The following is a 22,951-nucleotide window of genomic DNA, read 5'->3' as shown; positions in this document are numbered from 1 at the left end:
GTCCCCCAGCGCAGTAGCGCCCCTCAGTCTACCTGCTTGGACCCCTCAGAGAGAGAGAGAGAGAGAGAGAGAGAGAGAAAGACCCCAAGGCTCACCCGATGAACAGAAGATTCTTATCAACCTGCTTCCAGCACTGTGTTACAGACAGGAAGTCTTTGGCTTGCTTTCCCTGGGCCAAGGAGGTGGCTCCGCCCCTTTACACGCCTTCCGGCGCCTCCTAATTACTCCACGAGGTGTTTGGTCACCTCAAACATGGCCGCCCCCATGCTGGAGACACGAGGCTACGCCAATATGGCGGCCTCGTGCGATCTGCAGGAAAAAATGGATTTTTGTAAAATCTTACCGTAAAATCCTTTTCTCTTAGCTCATTGACAGACGTAGTCCTCGGTGATACAGCACCTTCGGGTTATGTTGCCTCCACAGGAGCAGGACTAGACAGGAAATTAAAATGCTCTGGCCACACCCTAGGGGCAGTCCCAGAGGGTATATCCTCTCTCTCTCTGCCTCAGCAAATCAGTTATGTCAAAAAGCAGTCTTTAGAGATTTTAACCCAACCCAACTCCAAAACAGAGGAGCGGGGACTACGTCTGTCAATGAGCTAAGAGAAAAGGATTTTACGGTAAGATTTTATAAAAATCCATTTTTCTCTATCGCTCATTGACAGACGTAGTCCTCGGTGATACAGCACCTTCGGGACGTCCCAGAGCAGTATCACACCATCAAATGAGGGGTGGGAAAATGGAAATCAAATCCCAATCTAGAAGGCCCAACCGGTGCCAACTAGAAGTTTACAATGCTCATCCTTAATGATGAGACTCAACAAAAAAGAAATTTTCCAAACAGAAAAAAACTCTCGAGGTAGACCACCGGTCTCCTCAAATTGCGGCCTGCAAAACCTTGCGGCCAAATGAGGCATCCGCCGATGCCGTCACATTTTATAGAATTTTGTAAAGGTATGTACCGACGACCAGGTGGCCGCCTTACATACCTGGACCACTGACGCCTGATGGCGAAAGGCCCAGGAAGTACTGAGCGCTCGAGTGGAGTGCGCCCTAACAGGGAACGGAGGACTCTGACCCTTAATAGAATAAGCCTGTACCACCGTCTGTCTAATCCATTTGGCAATGGTCGCGGCAGATGCAGGCAAACCCTTTCTGGGGCCATCCGTGATCACAAAAAGTGAATCCGTCTTACGGAATGATTCCGTAGCTTTCAGGTATACTCTGATTGCCCGAACCACATCCAAGGAATGCAACGCATGTTCCCGATGATGCTTGGGCTGAGGACACAAGGAAGGTAGTACAATATCTTCATTCAGATGAAAATCTGAAACCACCTTAGGAAGAAAGGATGGCTTAGGATGAAGTACTACCTTATCCCTATGAATCACTAGGTATGGGGACTGGCATGATAATGCAGCCAGTTCTGACACCCTGCGAGCAGAAGTGATAGCCACCAAGAAGGCCACCTTCTGGGATAAAGTAAACAAGGGAATCTCCCTGATGTTTTCAAAGGGAGGTTTCTGTAGAACCGACAAAACTAAATTAAGATCCCAGGGCGGTAAGGGCGCGCGGACTGGTGGAGCCAGGTGCCGCACCCCCTGGATGAAATTCCGCACCAAGGACTTGGTAGCTAAAGGTTTCTGAAAGAAGATTGCTAATGCTGAAACTTGACCCTTGATGGTGCTCAAGGCTAGCTTCTGCTCAACCCCTTGTTGCAAAAAAGCCAATATTCGAGTCACTGAATAGGTACGTGGAGGAAATCCTAAAGATTCGCACAACGCAATATAAGTCTTCCATGTGTGATAATAGACCTTGCTGGAAGTCGCTTTCCTTGCTTTAATAAGGGTAGGAATGACTGAAGCTGACAAACCTCTGTCCTTCAGTACTTGGGTCTCAATGGCCAGGCCATTAAAACCAGCGACTGTAAAGCACGATGGTAAATTGGTCCTTGAGACCACAGACACTCCCTGAGACGAAGTTCCCACGGAACGTCTGCGACTAGCCTGTCCAAGTCGGCCAGGCCGGCTTGACGGGGCCAGCCTAGAATTTCTAGGACCACTGGTGCTGACTGGATCTGAACCAGGCGTCCCTAGAGCTATCTGGCCCCGACCATCCGAGAAAGTCTGGTCGTTTTCTGTTCCCACACATTTATCAGATACCTGATTGCTATCAGGAAGGGTGATCTTTTCTGGTTGAACCTCAGGGACCGAAGTCACCCGGCTAGAGGCTACTTGGCCTGTCTGGTCAACCAGATCCGATTCCTGTGGGGAATTGAGACTAATCTTAGGAAAAGGTAAAGGAAAAGATCTATTCAGGGAACGGTGACTACCGCTCCCTGTAGTACTTAAATGTTGGAAGGGAAGAATCGCACCGGTAGTAGTGGTTGATGCTCGATCTAATGTCCTAAATACCGGTGAAAACGTCCCCCCACCCTCAAACCGGGTTGGGGCGCACCTTCAGGCTGTGTACTCCTTTGCTTCGGGTTTGGCTGAGTTGGTCCTCTGTTTGTCCGACCAGCCTTTCTTGAACCCTCCTGGAGGAGTCTTGCCTTTCCCGCTTGTTCCAGCCGGGCGTGCGAACCCTTTATGGGCGGTAAAGAAAGGTCCTCGCTTGTTGCGAGGTCCCTTAGCTTTAGCAGCCTGTGGCAAAAAAGTGCTCTTGCCCCCAGTGGCATCCTTAATGATTTCATCTAGGGTGGCCCCAAATAGACGATTCCCCTGAAAGGGGAGATTCGTCAAGGTCTTTTTGGAACCTAGGTCAGCTGACCAGCATTTTAACCACAGCACACGTCTGAGGATTACCGCTGACATAGATGCATGCCCTAATAGGGGAGTAGTGTCCAATAAACTGTAGCCCTTGTATAATCTGTTCCATCAAATCAGATGTTTCCTGGGGAATATCTTTTCCCCTAAGGTCTTGGCGTACCAATCTCGCCCATTCCGTAAGTGTCTGGGAAACTAGACCAATAACAATTACTGGTCTAAATGCTGACCCTATCAGAGAGAAGATGGTGCAGGACTCTGCTTCCATCTTTCGATCCACCGGATCTTTAAAGGACGAAGTGTCCTCCACTGGGATAACCGTGGCTTTATTCAGCCTGGAAATAGGTGGATCCACCACTGGTGGTACCGTCCATTTCTTAATGATGGATTCCTCAAACGGATAGCGTCTAGCAATACGCTTGGAAATAGTAAAGGTACGTTTAGAATGCTCCCATTCTCCTTTAATCTTATTACCAAAACACTTGGGTACAGGAAAAACCTTCACCGTTTTGATGGGCTTGTTAGTACCAAAAGGAATCTCTGTATCAGTTGCTTCTGCCGGTAAAACCTCAAGTTTTAAGGTTTCCTGCACTGCCACAACTAGTGCATCCACCAATGCTTCTTCCTGAATTATAGCGGGAGAAGAAACGTCCTCCTCACTGTCTGAGGGAGCTTTACCTGAGGTAACAGCCCTTGCAGAGGGACCTGCAACTGCAGTGACCATCTCTGAATCTGAGTCAGAGGTGTCAGATAATATAGGGGTAGGCGGGGGTCGCTTCCTTGACCCTCATCCCTGACAGGCCGCCTCCACCCGAGCCACCATAGACTCCAAAATTGCTGTAAATGCCTCTACACTCTGTGCACCGGCGGGTCCCGTGGCCCCCTCGAGGGAAACAGGTGGGGGAATTTGTGTGGCAGGGTCCATGATTATTCCAGTAACTTCCCGGATAATATAATTCAAAAATAAAAAACTTTTTTTTTTTTTTTTTTTCCACAGACCCCCAGCGCCACAAAAGCCCCTTAGTGTTACCTGCTAGGGATCCCTATCGATCGAGAGAGAGAGAGAGAGAGATAGACCCCCAGGCTCACCACTTGATGCTCAGAGTTTAACTGCAACAGGTTACAGCGCTGTCTTGACAAACAGGAAGTCTTTTGGCTGGCTGCCCAGGAAGAAAGGAGGCGGCTCCGCCCCTCTGCACGCCTTCCGGCGCCTCCCCTAGCTCCACGAGGTGTTTGGATCACCTCAAACATGGCCGCCCCCATGCTGGAGACACGAGGCTACGCCAAAATGGCGGCTCGTGCAATCCAGCAAAAAAAATGGCGGCGGCCTGTACCGAATAGCGGTGTGCTGCAGGGCACACAACACTATCTCTGCATGGGGATTTTTGGCGTGGTTGGCGGTACCGGCCCTGGCGGACCTCATGGCCGTTCGGAAGGCCTGGTATAGCTGGAGATTTGACTAGGAAGGCAGTCTACATGTCCGTGGCTTCTGACTGGTAGGTACCTTATTCTTATCACAGTAAGATTCCCAGACTGCCACTGATTACAATCTTTTAAACATGTATACAATTAGATTGTTAGCTCCCAAACCAAGCCTCCTGGCTTTTTGCACATAAAATCACACTCAAAGTAGGGGGATCTGTGCCATGCTATAGGATAGAGGGGGACTCTATCTTACCATACAGAGAGGGGCCCGCGTTCACCACAAGACCCGTCAGGGGGAAAAGGGGGAACATACTACTCACCATACCGGAACCAGGCGGGCACCAACTCCTGACAGTACCCCTCTCCACCGGGGCGGGAGGGCTGTCGACCAATACGGACGCCGTGACTCATGGTCTTTGGCGTTTCAGCGAGACGTTTAACTCGCGGGGTCAGTCCCTTAATGGGACTTTGTCGCGGCCGACCCAGCGCGGAGCTATGGCCTGCACGCGCTCGTAGGCTGAACTGGGGTGACCACCGGATCTCAACATCCAGCCCGTCGCCCAGTTCAGCTTTCTTGCTTGAAGATCTCACAGGAACACTGGAGAAAAAAGCTGTCTAAAAAATCTTAAGAAAAAAATCTTGCCAGGACCGAAGATCCCAGCTAGGTATCTAGGTCCTTACTCCTAACTAGACAGAAAATAACTGATTTGCTGAGGCAGAGAGAGAGAGGATATACCCTCTGGGACTGCCCCTAGGGTGTGGCCAGAGCATTTTAATTTCCTGTCTAGTCCTGCTCCTGTGGAGGCAACATAACCCGAAGGTGCTGTATCACCGAGGACTACGTCTGTCAATGAGCGATAGAGAAATGGCGGCGGCCTGTGTAGGATAGCGGCGGCTTGCAAGTTAGCAGCGGCCTGCGGGATGTGTGCATTCGGCCTGTGCGGCCTGCGGAAGTGCCTCGGCCTGCGGGAGGTGTCCTCGGCCTGCGGGAGGCTGTGCGGCCTGTGGAAGTGACTGGCTTTCTGGAGGGATGGCGATCTGTGGCTGCAGTAACTCAGGCATAGGCATCGGCCTGTGTACACACTAGACAGGTAGGATACCTCTATACCTCAATAGTAATGCCTTTTAGTAGTCTGCCACTGACTTCAGTCACCCTTACAGTCATAGTAACTTTAGATAGTCAGCTCCCAAACCAAGCCTCCTGGTTTCTATTCACAAAAATCACACTCAAATTGGGGAATCTGTGACCTGTTCTAGGATAGAGGGGAGACCCAGAAACTGAGTGTCCGACCATCCCAGAGAGGGGCCCGCGTCCACCAACAAACCCGACAGGGGGAGAGGGGGAACATTCTACTCACCATACCGGAACCAGGCGGGCGCCAACTTCTGACAGAACCCCTCTCCACCGGGGTGGGGGGGCTGTCGACCAATACGGACGCTGTGACTCTGTTGGTCATTGGCGTCCAGGCGAGACGTTTAACTCGCAGGGTCAGTCCCCGTCCAGTGGGACTATGTCGCGGCCGACCCAGCGCGGAGCTATGGCCTGCACGCGCTCGTAGGCTGAACTGGGGTGACCACTGGATCTCAACATCCAGCCCGTCGCCCAGTTTCAGCGTACTTGCTTGAAGATCTCACAGGAACACTGGAGAAAATAAGCTGTCTAAAAAAAGTATTTTTAAAAAAAAATCCTGCCAGGACCGAAGATCCTAGCAAGGAATGTGGTGTGGCCAGAACGATTTCTTTCCTGTCTAGTCCTACTCCTGTAGAGGGCAGTATAACCCGAGTTGATATTAATCAAGGAGGACTACGTCTGTCAATGAGCGACAGAGAAATATGGCCTGGTCAGGAATGGGGTAAAATCTTCCGGTCTTAAAGCGGTTAAAAATACGCTCATTGAGAATTTTTTTTGTCAAAGACATGTAGCTAAATACATTTTGGCCTAAATATATGACAAATATTGAATATATTGGATATTTTTTAACTGTCAAAAGTAGAAAAATAGTTATTTTTTCAAAATTGTCGCTTTTTTTATTAATATCGCAAAAAATGAAAAGCGCAGAGGTGATCCAATACCACCAAAAGAAAGCTCTGTTTGTGGGGGGGGAAAAAAAGGATGTAAATTTCGTTTGGGTACGGCGTTGCATGACTGCGCAATCGTCAGTTAAAGTCGCACAGTGCCGAAACGCAAAAAGTGGCCTGGACGTAGGACAGCAAAATCCTCCGGTGGTAAAGTGGTTAACGCGTTGCCACTGTCCATTCACGATATCTTGAAAACTCCTCGGGGCAGGGAAAACCTGACCCGACTCCTGGGTGTTCTGCGGGACCTGAAGGAAACCCGCTAACTTGACTGGGAGGGTTAATAATTAAAAGGACCCTGACGGGTGCAACCAAAGCAGGTTCCTGTGATGCGGCGGAGGACTCCTCCCCCACCCCTTCTGAGTGTGCGGACTGGGACCTCGCAGAGGGGGCGTTGTCCGTGGCAACAATTTTAGGTTTTGAATCAGATATACGGTTCAAAACAGCACACAGCGACAGCATTTGTGGCCAAAACAACAACAATGTTTGCTGCAGGTACAGAGGCTGAGCGTGCACCAGAAGCACAAAATAGACCATTGGGGGAAGTTTTAACCCAGGACAACATTTTTGGTAGGACAACAAAAAAACAGGACACTTGCCCTTTAAATCGGCGAGATTGCGGTCCGCACCGCGGAGTTCCCATTTACACAGGTAGACAAACTAAGGAAGCAGTGATTTTACTGACAAAAACCCCTTACAAAAGGCATTAAAACTGCCACTGCCAAAACATAAGCGAGCCATCAGGGGAGCCGCATCCAAAGATAAAAGACCAGAAAGAAAGTGCAAAGAATGGCTCAAACACAGGTTTGTAAAAAAAAAAAATGGTAAAATTAACACTTTGAGATTGTAACAAATCTAGAACAAAATAAACAGAAAATAAATATTGAGTATCATGAGGCCCCGTTCACACTGGGGCGACGCTACTTCCCGGGGCGACCTCACAGGTCGCGGTGCGCTGCTCGCACCGTGACCTCGGAGCGGCCGGCACGGACTTCATAACATTGAAGTCTATGCAGGTCGCTCCGGGTCGCCCCAAAGAAGCTCCGGACCCTTTTTCTAAGTCGGAGTGACTTGTGTCGCTCCTATTAGAACGGGTCCACAGCTTCTCTATGCGAGGCGACCTACAGCGACCTGTCAGGCGACCAGGTCGCCTGACAGGTCGCCCCAGTGTGAACGGGGGCTCAGAAGCCTGTGAACTCTATCCCAATATGAACCACCTCTGTATAATTCCACCCCACACCCAGGCTGCACACAGCCTCCCCTCTGCTCCAATCCTTCCAAATAAGGACCCAAATACAATAATGTGTCAGGGGAAAACCCCCATTTTCATTCAAAAGCTCAGATTGAGCTGAATTAATGGACAGGAGTTGTATAAGGTTGAGGGGGCCGTATGACCCAGATAGGGAAGATGAGCAGTCCAGTGAAGTATGTTTGTTGGATGACCAACGCAAGGATCTATTCCTGCACTCCAAACCTGTATTTAGATGGAGATAGATATTTAGAAACAAGTTGAAGCAGTTAAGATACTTAGGTGAGCCGCATTAATAACAAAGTTCACTGGGGAATAGTCAATGCGGGGCGACCCAAAGGAGATATGGCAGTTCACATTGAGTAGAGTATATTGAAATCACTTGTCCATCCTCAGCAAGGGTTTAGGGAACATAAAGATAGTCAGCTGATTAGACCAATTTGTCACTCCAAAGTTAAAATCATGGCTATGTAATGCCTCAAATTTCCATCTCTCATACAACGCTGGTTACTTTTGGCTATAAGCTGGTGTCACTTGCCAGTTTAAAAAAATAGTCCAGATAATGTCCTGGATCACGTAGTGCAATTTCTGGCGTGACAAAATAGAGTGAGGAATGTCCCTTACCAGATATGAGGTGAAGGTTGAAGAGGCAGATAAGCAAATCCATCGCAGATAAAGCGATTCTCAAGGCTCCCAGAGAGCTCTCCTCCTATTCTACGAGAGCATAGGAATGCGGGTGGACTTGCATTGGACTCCAAGTGTGGCCGCCAGCGTACAAACTGGGGATCGCAGGTATCGGATAGATTTCCCGCATTCCGGACAGCTGGAGGGGGGACAGCGTCACTGCCCGGGAGTGGGGCGGAAGGAGAGGCTTCAGTGTGTGACGACGAGTTTCACGTGACCCAGCACGCGTCGTCAGGACGAAGGCATCACAGATAACCTGCAGCCCCTGGACCAGCTGGTCCGCTAGCTCGGCAAAGGCAAGGGGGAGCTGTTCCCTCCTCCAGGTCACGGTGTAAGAACTTAGCCAATTTAGTCAGTTTGCGACACTAGGGCAATGGTGAATACGGCCTCATTGCCAAACCAGCCAGAGTGTACATATTGCGGGCCACAGCCTCCGCCTTCCGGTCAGTCGGATGCTTAATGACCGGGGACATTAAAACCGGAATCATGGTTGTCTTGTTCAATCTAGAAACCGGAGGGCCCACCACTGGTGGCACAGTCCATTTCTTAAGAAGGGAATCCTCATAGGGGTATGCCTAGTAAACTGCTTAAGAACCCCACATGGGCGCTTTGGTCGTCCCCACTCTTAAGCAACAATTCTGTCAAAATAGGCAGGGAAAAGAAACCCCTTTGCTGCTCTGGATGGCTTGCGAGTGCTAAAGGGTACCTGCCCCTCCGTCACAGCTTCAGCCGAGTCCTCCATCTTTAGGGTCTCACGCACAGATACAATCAGTGCATCCACCAGAGCCTTTTCGTGCACCGACGTGGAGGAATCATCCTCACTATCCGAGAATTCCAGGCTCGTGGTTGCAGACCAAGCAGGGTGACCCATGTCCGCGGTGACCAAATCAGATTCGAGATCTGATGAGATAGGGGAAGGCGGGGGTGCTTTTTGCTAGCCTGTCGCCCACAAGCCGCCTCCACCAGTGACAAGGGACACAAGGGACTCTAGGACCGCTGATAGTACATGAATGGATGGTTGGTTGCCGGAGGGCCCTGCAGCCTCAGAGAGGGGGGTCAGGTGGGGAAATGTGCCCCAACCCCAACATTGCTAGGGGACAACCCCTACCACGCTGGCAGCACCACCTGGTCGCTGGACACAAAGCACCAAGCGATCCTCAGCAGAGTGGGAGAGGACCCCACCAGACTCACCACCCGCAGAAAGTGCCTGCAGCCATATGGATAATGCGCTACACATGTGGCGATCAGGAAGTAAAAATCATCCAGGAGTAAGCACCAGGGGATGAGGAGGGGCTTCCACTGCTGAAATTGTCGCCCACAGGGCTCCACTGTCATAGCTGTCACTATTTTCAATGGCAAGCCACAGCAAAATGGCCACCAGACTACACAGACATGGTTGCCATGTATAGGAATACACAGTCTACAACAAATTGCGGCACCACGAGGCATTCAGGGACCAAGGAGAGAGACCAGGCCTCGGGGACAGATCCAGGCAGGATGGGGGGGCCCTGGCAGGAGCCCCCCATTAGGAACAATCCCCCTAGTTGATCGTCCGGTCTCCGGCAGTACACCCCCCTCCCCCCCCATCGCTAGTAAGCACCCTGCCCTCACCCCAGGAACAGTGGCCAGACCACCCAAACAGCCCCATCGTAAATGGAGGAGGGACTGAGCAGGGGGGATGCCTGGGGGAAGGAGGGGAAACCAGGGGTCCGACCATCTCAAGGAGGGGCCCACATCCACCCCAAATCCCTCCAGGAGGAGAGGGACAGCTACCAGGAACCAGGTGGGCACCACTCAAGGCAGAGCCCCTCTGCATTGAAATGGGGAGCTGTCGGCCAGGAGGAACGCCGCTATTCGGGCCGAGACCCAGTCGTATGTTACCTCGTGAGGTGTTTAACTCGCAGGCCAGGCCAACCTAGTGTGGAGCTGAGGTCTACGCACTCACTGGCCAGACTGGGGTGACCATTGGATCTAGATTATCCAGCCCGTCGCCCAGTCTGGCAGTTGATTGCAGATCTCACAGGAAAAATCCAGGAAAAAAAATTTCTATCAAAAAAGGAAAAAAATTGCCAGGACCAAAGATTACAGCAAAAAACTAGGTCCCTTCTCCGGACTAGGCAGAAAAAAACGGAGTGACTATAGAGCAGAGAGGGAGTATCCCCCCGGGACTGCCCATGGGTGTAGCCAGAATTCTTTTCTGCCTAGTGTCCTACTCCTGTAGGGGGCAGTATGACTCAATGGTCCCCAATGAACGAAAGAGAAATTTTGTTTTTGTAATCATTAGTGGGTCATTACTTTTTTTTTCTTACCGCAGTAGCAAGAAAAGTTTAAGGAGCAGGATAAAACGTTTCTTCAAACAAATTTCTAATGGTGCATATGGTTTTCCTTTGATAAAATCCTCACACTCCAAAATCAGATGTTAAATGCAAACATCTTTTTAAATGTCATTCGAATGTTCTGAGAATGTTCTGGGAAATTTTGTACATTTTTTCCTAAGGCAGGCCATACATGTTTCAAATCTGAACCGGTTCAGCAGGAATCGGCTAGGATTGAAAGCATGTATGGGCAAGCTGAACGTACCAAGTTCATCGATCAACTTTGGTACAAAACCAGCATGCCAGGACTTTTCTGCATTTATCGCTAGCAGCGGCTATAACCGCTAGCAATAATCACATTCTTCTCTCGGCGGGGGCAGCTTCTCCCGCTCTCCCTTGTCGGAAAAAGACAATGGCCTGGCAGGAGGGATTCCTACATTAACAGTGTATAGACAGATTACCGTGGTATTGGCCCTTACCCCTAATATGTAGTAACAGAAAACAAGGACAGAAAAAATGGGGCTTTATAGGCCTATATTGGCCTATAGGAAGAGGATCACGAGACATACAAAATTATAAAAAAATGCATCTTTATTGAATACTTATTAAAAACATATACATAAGGGATGAAAAAATAGAATTTTTGTAAGAACTTACCGTAAAATTATTTTCTCTGTAGTCCTCTGACAGTCACCGCCTGATGGTATTAGCCTTCACTAATGGGTAATGGCGCACTCAGCAGGAGCAGGCTAGGCAGATAATTCATTATCAGGTTAATACAAAAAAAACTTTTTTATACCTCGGCACGCCACTAGGGGGCCATCCCTTAGCCATTATCCTAGACCCAATTTGATCTTACCTCAGTTTGTAGCAAGCAGTACCGGAAGGCAACAACCCCTAGATCCAAAAACCAGAGGGGAGGGAGTGGCGACTGTCAGAGGACTACAGAGAAAATTATTTTACGGTAAGTTCTTACAAAAATTCTATGGTACCCGATGGTATTAGCCTTCACTAATGGGACGTCCCAAAGCAGTGCAGGTATGAGGGGTGGCAAAACCAAACGCAACCAAATGAGAAGGTAACGCAAATAGTCGGGCCAGTAACAACCTGAGCCCACAGGAAAATACTGGAAACCCAAAAAAAAAAAAAAAAAAAAGGACAGTAAAAACAATGTCCCCTTAAACAACTGCCGCACTCAAAACCTTGCGGCCAAAAGGAGGCATCCGAAGATTTAAAAAACAAAGAATTCCTGCGAGCTACCTTTCAATATTAGATTCTTAAAATGCCGCAAACACTTCACTTCTCATAAAAAGTGTAAAAATCTAAAATATATAAAATTGTGTTGCGCAGAATAAAACTCTATATAATAAATACCTAGGGATGTAACGATATCAAAATCTCATGGTACGATACAATTTCGATATTGACCTCGCGGTACGATATTTATTGCGATATTGTGGAAAAGCTCACGGGTTTGTTAAATAGCTCATGATAGTGTTTGTGATGATAATAGCGGAAAAATACTGACATTTATTCTGCTTTTGCCAGTCAACAGGCAATTTATTGTTGTATTTATGGATCCATGACAACATAAAACACTGATCACATAGTGCTTTTAAAGTGCAAGTTGTAGTCAGGAACATCAATATTCTGTATAGTAATATTTGGTTGCATAACTGATTCTTCTGTGCAATGTTCAAGTTAAGAAGCAGCTAGAACAATTGTAAACAAACAATAGGCAATTCCCTTTAAGTGCAAACAAAGATCAAGTTAAGTCAGGTTTAAATGTGCAAGGCAAATAAAGGCAGCCTTTTAAAACTGGTATTTAGGAACATAACTTAAACTTAAATAAAATAGTCAGTCAAAAAGCCTTTAAAAAAAACACTGACCTATCATTTAGCTTATGTTCACGTTTTTCATCAGAAAGATCAAAATATCTACATTGCAAGAAAAAAAAAAAAAAAAACAGTAAAAAAAATCCTTAAACTCTGGTCTATGTAGTTAATGATTTGTCCTGCGGGACTGTGTTTATTCCTCTTGCTTTTTGACGGACACCTGTCCTTTTAATATTGTAACCCAACCTCGACGATATCGAGACACGACCACGACGATATCGAGACGACCACGACGATACGATATCGCGATATCTTCGATATCGTTACATCCCTATAAATACCCTTAATAAATATTGCATAAGCTAGTACGATAATAGGATCACCGTTATCCTTCCTCAATAAACGTCTGGTGTGTAAATGGTAATCGGTGTTGAATATAAAAAATAGTTGGTGAATAAATTAATGTCATAAGTTATACAATAAATATGGTATGCTCTTAATAAATCCTCTAAAAACTTTCATATAGGTGAAAAAGTGTATATGCTGTGCAATATCCCTCAATATGTAAAACCACAGTGATGAGCAAATCCTAATAAAAGACTTTACAAGTTGGTCCTAAAATGACGTGCAAAATCCATAAATAAAACCAATCATTCATATGGTGTCCAATAAAAATTAAATTAAGAATGGTAATATAGTGTCCAAAGATAGAAATAAAAAATCAAGTCCAACATGAATCAGTGCAAATAAAAAAAATTTTCTGTGTTCAAAACCACCAGCAGGTGGAAGGTGCTCCCCAGACTTGCGAGTGACCTGGATGTCACAGATCCTACAAACACTGTGCACCCCCTTGTGAATGGGCGCTCACCTTAGAAAAGATTAGACCAGGCACATCAATTGGGGCTCCTAAACAGGGATAGCCCTTCCCGGTCCCAGTGATACAATGGTCCGTGGCTCAGAGGTCTGCCCTTATACCGGAGATCGGGTAAACTATTTCATCCACATCCTCTTACTCCAGCACAGGGTGTCACCGCATAATATGCAAAAAATAAAATCTCCAATAGTGCTTATACCTTTAAAATATTTATTTCAAATAAAAACGAACCAAATTAAACTCACATTTAATGGTGCAACCATGCACCTTTTGCAGGCAGTATACAATCAAAGATCCAAGCCAATCGGCATAGGAGAGCCACAGCGTCTCCAGCTTTGCCATCACGGCTTGGATCTTTGATTGTATGCTGCCTGCAAGAGGTGCATGATGCACCATTAAATGTGAGTTTACATCGGTTCGTTTTTATTTAATATATATTATATATATATATAAATATTTTAAAGGTATAAGCACTATTGGAGATTTTATTTTTTGCATATTATGCGGTGACACCCTGTGCTGGAGTAAGAGGATGTGGATGAAATAGTTTACCCGATCTCCGGTATAAGGGCAGACCTCTGAGCCACGGACCATTGTATCACTGGGACCGGGAAGGGCTATCCCTGTTTAGGAGCCCCAATTGATGTGCCTGGTCTAATCTTTTCTAAGGTGAGCGCCCATTCACAAGGGGGTGCACAGCGTTTGTAGGATCTGTGACATCCAGGTCACTCGCAAGTCTGGGGAGCACCTTCCACCTGCTGGTGGTTTTGAACACAGAAAAATGATTTTGTTATTTGCACTGATTCACGTTGGACTTGATTTTTTATTTCTATCTTTGGACACTATATTACCATTCTTAATTATTTAATTTTTATTGGACACCATATGAAGGATTGGTTTTATTTATGGATGTTGCACGTCATTTTAGGACCAACTTATAAAGTCTTTTATTAGGATTTGCTCATCACTGTGGTTTTACATATTGAGGGATATTGCACAGCATATACACTTTTTCACCTATATGAAAGTTTTTACAGGATTAAGAGCATACCATATTTATTGTATAACTTATGACATTAATTTATTCACCAACTATTTTTTATATTCGACACTGATTACCATTTACACACCAGACGTTTATGGAGGAAGGATAACAGTGATCCTATTATCGTACTAGCTTATGCAATATTTATTAAGGGTATTTATTATATAGATTTGTATTCTGCGCAACACAATTTTATATATTTTAGAGGCATCCGAAGATGCCAATACGTCAAGTTTGTAAAACTTTGTGAAAGGGTGCAAGGACGACCAGGTCACCGCCTTGCACACCTGAGCCACAGAAGCCTGATTGCGAAAAGCCCAAGAGGCACTAACGGCTCGAGTAGAATGGGCCGTTACCGGAAAAGGAGGAATTCGACCCTTAATGGAATCGTCTGTCTGATCCACTTAGAAATGGTCACCGCGGAGGCGGCCGATCCCTTCCGAGGTCCCTTAGGAAGAACACAAGGAATCAGACTGTCGAATCTACTCTGTGGCGGACAGATGGACTTTGACCGTCCGGACCACATCCAGGGAATGCAAGGCAAACTCCTTAGGATGCTTGGGTCATGCACACAAGGACGGCAACACAATATCCTCATTGAGGTGGAACGAAGAAACCAACTTGGGAAGAAACAACCAATTTGGTCGCAGAACCACCTTATCTCTATGAAGCACCAGATAAGGAGAATGGCAGGACGAAGCCGCCAATTCAGACACTCTGTGAGCCGACGTGATGGCCACCAGAAAGGCAACTTTCTGGGATAACAGACAGAGGAATCTCTCTGATGTTCTCAAAGGGAGGTTGTTGTAGCACAGACGAAACCAAATTTAGATCCTAGGGAGGCAAAGGAGCTCTCCTCGGGGAGCCAAATGCCGCACCCCCTGAATGAAGGTTTAGACCAAGGAATGCGACGCCAAAGGTCGCTGAAAAAAGATGGCCAAGGCTGACAACTGACCCTTGACCGTAGTGAGCGCCAGACTCTGATCCACGCCCTTCTGCAGGAAGGCCAAGACCTTCGCCACCGAGAAGGTAGGAGGGTGAAGACCATTCGTCTCGCACCAAGCGATATACGCTTTCCAGGTGTGGTGATAAATTTTCCTTGAAGTGGCTTTACGAGCCTTTAACAGGTAGGGATGACCGCCTGTGGAAGACCTCTATCCCTCAAGACCTGGCTTTCGACCGCCATGCCGTTAAAGCCAGACTGTAAAGCAGGATAAAAGATCAGTCCTTGGGACAAAAGATCGTCTCGCAGCAGAAGCCTTCAGGGAGAATCGGCGACCATATGAACGATGTCCGCGTACCAGGACCGTCGAGGCCAGTCCGGGGCCACTAGAATGACTGACATCCGTTCTGACACTAACCTGCGTAGGAACCTGGACAACAGTTGAATTGGAGGAAAAGCATAGATCAGCCGATAACGTTGCCAAGGCACCAACGCGTCCGCGGCATCTGCCAGAGGATCGCGAGTTCTGGCCACAAACCTTTCCACATTTTTTTGAGACGAGGCGCAAATAAATCCACGTCCGGGGTCCACCCCCGGGCGCACAGGAGGCGAAATACCTCCGGATATAGGGACCATTCCCCTTGGTCCAAAGTCTGGCGACTCAGATAGTCCGCCTGCCAGTTGTCCACAACCGGAATGTGAAAAGCGGAGATCGCCGGTACATGCGATTCAGACAAAGACAGGATTTCGGCCACTTCCATGGCCGCCCGGAGAGACTATTCGTGCCCCCTTGGTGATTTATGTATGCCACGGCCGTGGCATTGTCCGTATGTACCCTGACCGGACACCCCTGAAGCTGAGATGACCACTGGAACAGACAAAGCTTTAATCGCCCGGAGCTCCAGGACATCGGTAGCGAGGTCTCCCCCGTCGACCACGTCCCCTGGGCACAAAGCTTGCCCAGAACTCCTTCCCAGCCCGATAGGCTGGCATCCGTGGTGAGAATCCTCCACAACAGAGGCCGGAAGGACTGGCCCTACGTCATGGACGGCGACTGCAGTCACCGGACAACTCAAGGAAATTCTCCTTTTCAATTACTGAGGCGTCCTGTCCAATCTGACCAGGATCTCCGCTTGCAGAGTCCTGTTGTGAAATTGAGCAAACGGAACTACTTTGAAGGCCGAGACCATCAGGCCCAGCACCCGCATGCAGGTCTGCAGAGTGGAGAGGTCATTGTGCCTGAGAGCCCTGATCTCTTCCCGTAGAGTCCTGGGCTTGTCCTCCGGAAGACCCGAGAGTGAGCAGAATCCAGGACCATCCCTAGGTACTGAAGACAAGTTGAGGGAGTCAGTGCCGACTTCCGAAAATTGATGTTCCACACGAATTCCTGAAGTGTCTGAACCGTCAAGGCCAGATCGCTCAGCAAGGTCACACATGAGTACGACCATAACAAGAGGTCATCCAGGTAACCGAGGACCGCAATGCCGTAAACGCAGCAAAGCTAGAACCGGAGCCAACACCTTGGTGAAAACCCTGGGTGCCGAAGCAAGGCCGAAAGGCAATGCCACAAACTGATAGTGCTCCCCAGCCATCGCGAAGCAGAGATATCGCTGATGACCCTTGAAAATGGGGATGTGCAGATACACATCCTTCAAGTCTATGGAAGCCAGGAAGCCCCCCGGTCTCAACGTTGCCACCACCGACCGGATGGATTCCATCCTGAACTTCTGCACCCGCACAAAGCGGTTCAGAGATTTCAAGTCCAGAATCGGACATACCTTGCCCTTTTTTCTGGGCACTGTGAACGGGTTGGAGTAAAATCCGTGAAACCGTTCCCGTGAAGGAACGGGTACAATGACTCCTTGGGCAAGCAGATCGTGCACCGCCCCCATGAGATCTCAGACGATCGGGGAACAGCTGGAGATTGGACGGGAAGAACCTCTCTGCGGGGCGACATCGAAACTCAATCTTGTACCCTGAACAAATCAGTTCGTGAACCTGAATGCCGGACAACCAGGGTTCCTGAAAGCAACGCAGACGCCCCCCCCCCCCCCCCAATGACAACGGGTGAGGGCATCCCTTCAGGAAGAGGTATACTGGGCCGCCGAGCAAGACTGACCAGCTTTTGGCTTACCCATCCACGGTTCCTTCTGGCCACCCGGAGGCCGGAAAGGTTTTCCCTTCTCCTGCTTCACAAAGGAAGGAAAGGAAGTACGTTGAGTCTTGAAGGAGGGTCCCCTCCGCGTGCGGGGGGAATTACCCTTAGTGACCTGGGGCAACAGAGTACTCTTACCTCCTGTGAGCCCCTTGATCCACTCCTCCAGAGTTTCCCCAAAAAGACGACCCCCCCGCATAGGGAATCTCAGATACCGTCTTCTTGGATGCGTGGTGAGCCGACCAGCTCTTCAACCAGGTAATGCAGCGGATCGCGATCCCCACCGCCGACAACCGGGCGACCAAAGAAGCCTCGTCCAAGGCCACATCGCAGAGATACATCCCAGTTTGGTTGAGCTGATTCACCATGTCAAGGGCAGCCGGAGAAGCAGACTCCGCCACAAGGGTGCTGCGAAGCCCCTTGCCCCACACAGTGAGCGCCTGAGAGGCCATCACCAAGGCAAAAACAGGTTTCAACAGGGAACCTGCCACCATACAAATGGGACGGGCGAGTGCTTCCACCCGCCTATCCGCCAGGTCCCTGAAAACCAGGGAACCCTCCACTGGCATCAAGGTGGACTTATTCCGCCTAGACACAGTGTGATCCACCTTTGGGGACACCATCCAACGCTTTTCTACCGCCTCCGCGAAATATAGCGGATGGAAAAACGCCTAGGCACCACCATGTGCTTAATGCGTCGGCACTGGGCATTCACAATCTCGTGAAATTCCTTAGGGCAGGTAAAAACCTGACCAGACTGCTGGGGCCTGCTAAACCCGAAGGCAGACCGCTTACTTGACTGAGATGGCTCATCGTCAAGAATTAGAGTTTCTTTATTGGCGCTAATGAGGGCATCCATCTTAGCGCGTTCCCGCGCTGCCGAGGGGAAAGATTCCTCCTTCTCATCCTTCTCAGAAGCAGGGGACCGGGACCCCTCAGGGTGGCCATCATCCGTGCAACCATTTTCGGGCTCAGAATAACAGGACTGGGAGGGCACAGGCTGTTTTTTGGAGGAGTGATCTGACATCAGCAGATTCACCTGGAACGCCAAAGTCGCAAGAGCAGCAGATATGGAGGCCATGGAGGAGGATTCAGGTGTACCCGAAGTCCCCACCAGGTCTGCGGGGAATTTATTGTCCTGGGAGTCCATTTTTGCCTTTAAATTAAAAAGGGATGCTGGCCCTCTAAAATCGGCGGTTTCCGCAGAACCCCCCCCCCCCCCCGCAATCTGCACTAACTGAAAGAGCCCCTTGAGGAAACACTAGCCAAAAGTAAAATTCGATTTGCTCGAAAAATGGCTGAGAAATAAGCAAAAATCCCCCAGCCTGTCAGTACTTGCCCACCATGCGTCCTGCACAGGAGAGAGAAGGAGCAAGTGACCTCACAGCACTAGAGGCCAGCCCTCGAGCCCAGAGAAAAGGTGCCTATGGAAAGTCAATGACAAAAGTCACAGGGAAAATGGCCGCTTGCCCTTACTAGGCATGTTGCCCACATCCAAGATGGCGCCCGGCCCCACATGGCTGCTGTGTCAAACAGAGCTGAGATTCTGCACACCACACAAAATGGCGGCCGCCCCAACAGGTGGCAAATAAGTGCACAAAACACATTTTGGCTAACCGCAGGGACCCCAGGGAGACCCCTACAGTACCCCATACAGCGCCCCCTGCAGGAGCGTGGTGGGGGGGGGGGGAGAAAAAAAACACCAACCCGGCCAGAAGGGGGACCCGACAGAGACCTCCAGCCCTGCTATCCCCTGAGCATGGGCCCACAACCCCCCAAAGGTCCCCAGGGACAAGGGGGTATCTCACCATCCAGGAAGCGGGCACCGCTCAGATATGGAAACCTCCCACCCTAAGTGGGGGTGCCGTCAGCCATGGGGGAACACTGGCAACATGCGGGCGATCCGGGTTGAAACATCCTTAGCAAAGACGCAGCTCTGCAGGCTCGTCCCCATATGGAGGGGCACTGTCGTTGCGAGGCCTGGGCGTACCAGTAACCTGCAACGCTCGTTGGCAGGCTGGGACTCCATAAGGATCTATGATACCCAGTCCGAGGTCCAGCTCTGCAGTCACTTGTAGTCCTCCAGGAAAGGAATCCCTGACTAACTAGTGATAGTGAGAAAAAATAAAAAATCTATTGTGTAAAAACACAAATTCAGAAAAAAATCTAAGAAAAAAAACGAGGCTCTAGGTCTCAGCAGGGAAGACCTAGCTCTACTCCTGACGCCAGGCAGCATAAAACTGAGGTAAGATCAGATTGGGTCTAGGCTAATGGCTGAGGGATGGCCCCCTAGTGGCGTGCCGAGGTATAAAAAAGTTTTTTTTTTTTATTAACCTGATAATGAATTATCTGCCTAGCCTGCTCCTGCTAAGGCCAATGCCATCGGGCGGTGACTGTCCGAGGACGCAAGAGAAAAAGTCCCATACAGGGGAACAAAAAGATATCAAAAAACACATGTGCAGAAATAGATTCCCTTTGGGGGAATGCCGATACTTATAACAGATGTTGGAAGGGTCTCTGATGAAACACGGTCTAGGGGTCCCAGCAAGCCAACGCATTTCGCATAGGGCTCAGTCAGGGCCAGAGAGACCAGAAAAGACCGGTATTTCTGCAATAGTATATGTACAACAAAATAATAAACTCATTATTGTGTAACAAATATTTTTCATAAATCAAACAAACTGAAAATAACAAAATAGATGTGGCTTGTACTGACCCCACTGTGTGTATAGGACCAAGGCTGGCAGGATGAACCGACGGACCAATGAGTCCGATTGATTTAGAGGATGTAACTTGTAGTTGCAGTGGTGAAGATAGCAGAATATGTTAACACCTTACTCTAGAGGTCCCCAGGTGTAGAGATGCATCTCCACATACTCAGGAGTAAGAGTACTGATACGTACCTCAATAAAATCCAATATACGAATGAGGCAGGGAACTTCAGTATATTGGACTCATGATTTGAAATGGGGGTTACTGGCTCCTGCACTGTAAGGCAGAATGAGCCTAAAGAACAAAGATTGAAATTAAAAAGGGGTCATTGTGGTGGTAATTCACTAGTAGCCAATGCACGGTTATCCAAGGTTTATACGTACCTGGTGTATGTTTAGTTGGTGAGCCTGCCTAAGGGTCATATTAAAGACGCCGTCTTAAATTGTGCTGCCCATAACTTGAATGGCGCCAAAAACTGCGTTCCGTCGTCCGATTGCCGTTTCCAGGGCAAGTACACAAATCTCACTGCCGGAAAGGACGATATCGCCTGGTGGGAGGTGCAGCGGCGTCATTGAGAACCGGAAGATCCCCGCAGCCGCTGCGCTCCAAGTCACTCTTCAACTAAACCAGCAGATGCGCATGCACATCCAGCGATAGCAAACCCACACTCTATATAGAAGGGACCAGCAGCCGATCCCAATGACCGCAACGTCAGCATATAAGTAAAAGGAGGGAAGGCAAACTAAATGGATTACATAGGCAGAGCTTGCAATTTGATGCAATTTGAAGAAAAACCAGATAGGTACGGACATTGGATGACAGTGCATTGGCTACTAGTGGATTACCACCACAATGACACCTTTTTAATTTCAATCTATGTTCTTAAGGGTCACTGGCTCCGGCACTGTAAGGCAGAATGAGCCTAATTTCCAATCATGAGGACAATATACTTAAGTTCCCTGCCTCATTCCTATATTGGATTTTATTGAGGTACATATAAGTATTGAGTATCCCCAAATATGGGGGGGGGGGGGACCTTTTACTTTGGTGTCTCAAATCTGGATGTGACATCTTACACTCTCCAGACTCAACTATATATTATCCTCCATCTCTCTAGTGGGAGTATTTGACTTTGTCCACGTTACCATCATATGTATGTAGAGAACCCAAATAGAATATTTTGATACAAGGCCATTATATAATGCTCACACTGCATAGTAAGGTGGGAATTTTTGACGTCCGTCATTTTATGTTATGAAAACAGTCGACCGTTTATTATTTCCATATTACTCTTATTTATTCATATACTATATGTTTAAATTATAATGACTACTTACTCCTGATAGTGTAAATAGGAGGACATCTGAATATAAATATGAGTATGTGGAGATGAATCTCTACACCTGGGGACCTCTAGAGTAAGGTGTTAACATATTCTGCCATCTTCACCACTGCAACTAAAGTTACATCCTATAAATCAACCTGACTCATTGGTCCGTCGGTTCATCCTGCCGGCCTTGGTCCTATACACAGTGGGGTCAGTACAAGCCACATCTATTTTGTTATATTTTCAGTTTGCTTGATTTATGAAAAATATGTTTGTTACACAATAATGAGGTATTTTCTTTGTTATTAATTATTTTTTTATACATATACTATTTCAGAAATACCGGTCTTTTCTGGTCTCTGGCCCTGACGAAGCCCTATGCGAAACACGTTGGCTTGCTGGGACCCCTAGACCATGTTTCATCAGAGACCCTTCCAACATCTGTTATAAGTATCGGCATTCCCCCAAAGGGAATGTATTTCCGCACGTGTTTTTTAATATCTTTTTATTCCCCTTCATGGGACTTTTTTTCATCCCATTTGTACATGCTTTAATATGTATTCAATAAAGATGCATTTTTTATAATTTTGGATGTCTCATGATCCTCCTCCCAATTGGCCTAGAAAGCCCCATCTTTTCTGTCCTTGTTTTCTTTTACATTAACAGTGTGTTCACGGGGGAATCAAGCAAATTTCTTACCTGCAACCCATTTGTATTGCCGGCCTAAGATTTCTATTTTTTTTTGTTTGGAAATTGAAATTCTATGCCCAGCTTACTAGTCCACAAAGATAACAAAAGGAATAACCAGCTATAAAAAAAAAAAAAAAAAAAAACACATATTGCCTTTTTAGGAAGTTTATAGCTTACCTTTGGCATTCTGGTCATTCCACCAACTAGAAGAACTTCACCAATGTCACTTTTGCTGACCTCTGCATCTTGCATAGCTTTCTGGCTTGGCACAATGGTTCTTTTAATTAGGTCAGCCACAATCCCTTCAAACTGGGATCGAGTCAGCTTCATATTTAAGTGTTTTGGTCCAGAAGCATCCATAGTCAGGTATGGCAAATTAATATCCGTCTGCAAATACACAGTGATTCTACTTCGTGATTTGCTCTAGCAGTTATTGTACAACTTTCTGGAGTTACTCGTCCAATGAGGAGACCAATAAATTATTAAAGAATATGCCTTCTAGTGGTTGTAAAGGTAATAGGATTCTTAAGTTAATGCATTTTCTGTATGAAGATGGTGGGCTGGAGGTGTGAGATGCACACAGGCTGGCTCGGGACCAAGCCTGCATGAGCTACTTGAAGTGGCAACCTTGGAAAAAAGATGGAGCCTGAAGCACTGATGGGGGGACAGCAGAAAAACAATTTTTGTAAAATCTTACCGTAAAATTCCTTTCTCCGAGTCCTCTGACAGTCGCCGCTCACTCATACAGTCTTCACCAATGGGTATTGACCTCTTATCCACAGGATCAAGCTAGGCATAAGACTTGTTAGAAACAAAGCAATTTACATAGACACACCTTTAGGGGGCTGTCCCTCTGG

General features: G+C 47.8%; 1 protein-coding gene across 1 annotated transcript in view; it reads right to left on the bottom strand.

Moving 5' to 3' along the window:
- The window catches only part of HSPA9 (heat shock protein family A (Hsp70) member 9), a gene marked incomplete at its 3' end in the record, with an annotated part of 663,406 nt that overhangs the window by 247,704 nt on the left and 392,751 nt on the right, over positions 1-22,951 (bottom strand). The window contains exon 10 of the mRNA XM_082253601.1: positions 22,272-22,481. Within this exon, the coding sequence (XP_082109727.1) occupies positions 22,272-22,481 (210 nt within the window). The remainder of the gene's footprint in view (positions 1-22,271; positions 22,482-22,951) is intronic.

The sequence above is a fragment of the Pelophylax lessonae genome (assembly GCF_965119305.1).
Source record: "Pelophylax lessonae genome assembly, chromosome: 4".
Classification (NCBI taxonomy): Eukaryota; Metazoa; Chordata; class Amphibia; order Anura; family Ranidae; genus Pelophylax; species Pelophylax lessonae.
The sequence above is the reverse complement of the archived record's forward strand: the minus strand, read 5'-3'. Positions and strand labels throughout refer to the sequence as shown.